This window comes from Sesamum indicum, linkage group LG4 (assembly GCF_000512975.1).
Source record: "Sesamum indicum cultivar Zhongzhi No. 13 linkage group LG4, S_indicum_v1.0, whole genome shotgun sequence".
Classification (NCBI taxonomy): Eukaryota; Viridiplantae; Streptophyta; class Magnoliopsida; order Lamiales; family Pedaliaceae; genus Sesamum; species Sesamum indicum.
Genome location: NC_026148.1, coordinates 15352446 through 15355624, shown reverse-complemented (window position 1 = coordinate 15355624; position 3179 = coordinate 15352446). Strand labels below are relative to the sequence as shown.

The window sequence follows — 3179 nt, the reverse complement described above, 5'->3', positions numbered from 1 at the left end:
GATGTTGCGCAAAGGAGTTTGTAGATTAAGTTGGACACAACCTCTTGTACTTTATTTCCCATTTTGGAGAGTCATACGTTTCCTTCACTGTAATTATTTTTATGTGTACGAGGGAAGCAGGTTAAGGAATAAGAGATACATATCAAAATTTACTCAAATCTTATGACATTCAACAATTGAGACTATGTCTAATGTCATCCAAAAAGTAACTGAAACAAAGGTTCTATAAGTGACACTGCATTCAGTAAAAAATTTAAGCTTATGATTCTGGCAGATCCATGGTATCCCAGTTGCTTGTTTCTCCCCTAGACCTAGAAACAGAGAAATTGGTTTGCTCAAACAAGATCACAGGTCATTTGAAATCATAAGAAATTCTTTATGACTAACCAAAAATTCTGCATTATTATGATTATTAAAACAAGAAAACAGCTTGAAAGGGTAACCTCTCCAATGGCTAGAACTCAACCAAAGTAAAGAGACTGTAGAACCTCAAAGTATGACAATATTTCCTTTATTCCATTTATCAAGACAATCAAGCAAGGTTAGCAAGAAGCAGAAAACAATATTATATTAACTCCAAAAATCGTCATATGCTTTCTCTATACCCGCAATGAGAACAGATTTACCTCTTCCCAGAAAAAAGAGAGAGAAGAAAAACACAATCCATAGAAACACACAAGGTAATATTGGACAAACAAGTATATATCCACATGTGCAAATAATCAATAAAGTATTCTGATCTTCTTGCTTCAGAAACACTACTGGCCACTCTTTTCCGATTCTTTACCTGCATACTGCTAGATAAAACATTAGTTTGACTCCCCTCTTCAATTTCCCAAGTTTCTTCCTGTACCATACAATACAATCATATGTTAGTCCAGAATAAAAAGCATACCAACTCTTCAAAAGTTAAAACACCATACAAGAATTAGAATTACTAAAACCTGGACAAGCTTCTCCAGATGTTCCATAAGGGTCTTCTCTTCCAGCTCCACGTATACTGTCAAGTAAGCTTCAAAGCAGGACGAAATGATACCTCGAAAATTGAACTGCCAGGTAAATCATAGAAGTCAACAGAATATAAAATGGAGGCGTCTTTTTCAGGGTCAAATCTAAATGAAAACCAAGCTGGACAGTTGAATTGAATAGCAGATGAATCTCTTCTAGTGGCATGCTTCAAGTTGGTGCACATTAGAAGTGAAACTAAAAGATAACCCTAGACCTGCCATAAACTAGAGCATGGCTTATAATTATGGAATCTCATTACTGTAACCAAGAAACAGAACACATGCCCTATCTAAAGGAACTGATAAAGAAAGTAAACCAATATGATCATAGTTAAGAAGGAAAAGACAGTTTCGTGTCACGCAACAAAAAATTGCATTTGCTGAGTGCATGCATTAGGCATTCATAAGAAAACTCGGGTAAAAAAATTCACCCCAGCATCAGGCACTGATAAATCTTTGTGGCCATCTTGCTCCTGACAAGAAAAACAAGTATGTTAGGCAGGAGTAACATGATTCAGCCAATTATAATTTGACTTGCAGCATATATCAACTAACTCAAGCAATTACAGATTCATGCATACCTCATTCTCACTTCCGTGATTTGCAGCAAGCTTTTTCTCATATTTCTTTCGAATGTCTGACACTGTCTGATTGTTATTGTCCACCATATCTTCCCCAATGTCAGTTCCAGATTCTTTGCTACGGCTTCCACCACCAAATTTCTCTGCTAATTCTTCCTCAAACTCCAGAGTCCGTTGCAATGCCTAGAAGCAGACATCAATATTAGAAGCATCACTAGCTCAAACTGCTAGATAAAGATAATTATCATCTTGTGGAAAATACTAGATCTAGTTCTGAAATATAAAATTTGCAAGGATGCTCCTGGGGCAGAGGGTGCAACATGCGATGCAACATAAGTGCACTATCCAATACAACATACAAAAACTGTGAACCTCAAATTTCGACATGCAGGTCATATTTCTTTTGCAACAATAATGATGATGTGTAATTGAAAGAAATAGGTTTCTCAATATCATCGAAGGAGAAATGATACTGAGCAAAGTGTTTGATGTAAAGTTACATAAGGTGATCATAAAGATTTATCAGTTCAAGGACTACTTTGGGACAGAATGTATTGAAAAGGAACTTACCAGCAATAATGCTCCAACATCTGGCTTTTCTTTAAGATTGTTGAGGATGTCTACAAGTTGTGTCCTGCACATACAGAAACCCACACATGTAGAATTTCATAGTTATACCATTTTTAAAGAAATGCAGAATATCGTTAAATTTAATTATAAATATCCTTAAAAAGCCAGCATAAAATCATCGGGATCCTTCTTCTCAAGGCTTATTCTATGAGTATCCCAGCATACATAATGGTGATTCAATGAGAATGGATAAGAGGCTCATGGGATTGACGTGAGGGGGCAGTGATGGCTATATTTCTCAGAGCGAACTCCGGGCGAATATGAAGCGCATGGATACAAGTTATGCCTTTGAATGAAAAGACAATTCCGGATAGGCAAATTATGAAAAGCACAAAAACATTTTTCTAGTAGTAACCACACAGCACCAACGCAAAGAAAATGGTCCCTAGAAGATATTGTGGTCAAAACCAACCACATGCTCTACTTCTATGAGCATATCTAATTCTCAAACATTGCAAGAGGTAAATAAGTCCTCAAAAGTTTTTTGGCCAGGTGTTACCACAATTGGCCAAACTAGGATGTAAGCCAAGGCAAACAGTTTGGACATGAGGCTAAACATCGAGAGACATGCGAACTCAAATGAGAGGTAGATCACCAACCTCGTCAACTTGCAGAACTGAATGCAGAGCAGATAGGGGACATGCCATGAAGACGGGAAAATTTTCCAAATCTCCTCATTGGTCCTTAATCGACGTTTGATCCAAGCATATCTTCTTTCTGTTTTATCCAGCTTCGCCAGTTCTATGCAAGTTGAAGTTTAACTCATAAAATTAAACTTCAACAGGATTGAAAGCAATAACAAAAACTATAAATAAAGAGATTAGACAAACCCGCTCCCTCAAAAATTTGATGATACGAAGTAAGCTCCCTGCTGCAGAAGTTCTTGACCAACTCTTCCCTGACTGATGGCTCCAGAGCATCAACAACTAGACATGCATCAGATAGCCGCTGCAGTAAATTA

General features: G+C 37.1%; 1 protein-coding gene across 1 annotated transcript in view; it reads right to left on the bottom strand.

The window, feature by feature from the left end:
• The window catches only part of LOC105161119 (vacuolar protein sorting-associated protein 53 A), a gene marked incomplete in the record, with an annotated part of 15377 nt that overhangs the window by 7042 nt on the left and 5156 nt on the right, over positions 1-3179 (bottom strand). The window contains 7 exon segments of the mRNA XM_011078709.2: positions 788-847; positions 945-1049; positions 1439-1480; positions 1589-1771; positions 2159-2222; positions 2818-2959; positions 3049-3179. Of these exon segments, the coding sequence (XP_011077011.1) occupies positions 788-847; positions 945-1049; positions 1439-1480; positions 1589-1771; positions 2159-2222; positions 2818-2959; positions 3049-3179 (727 nt within the window).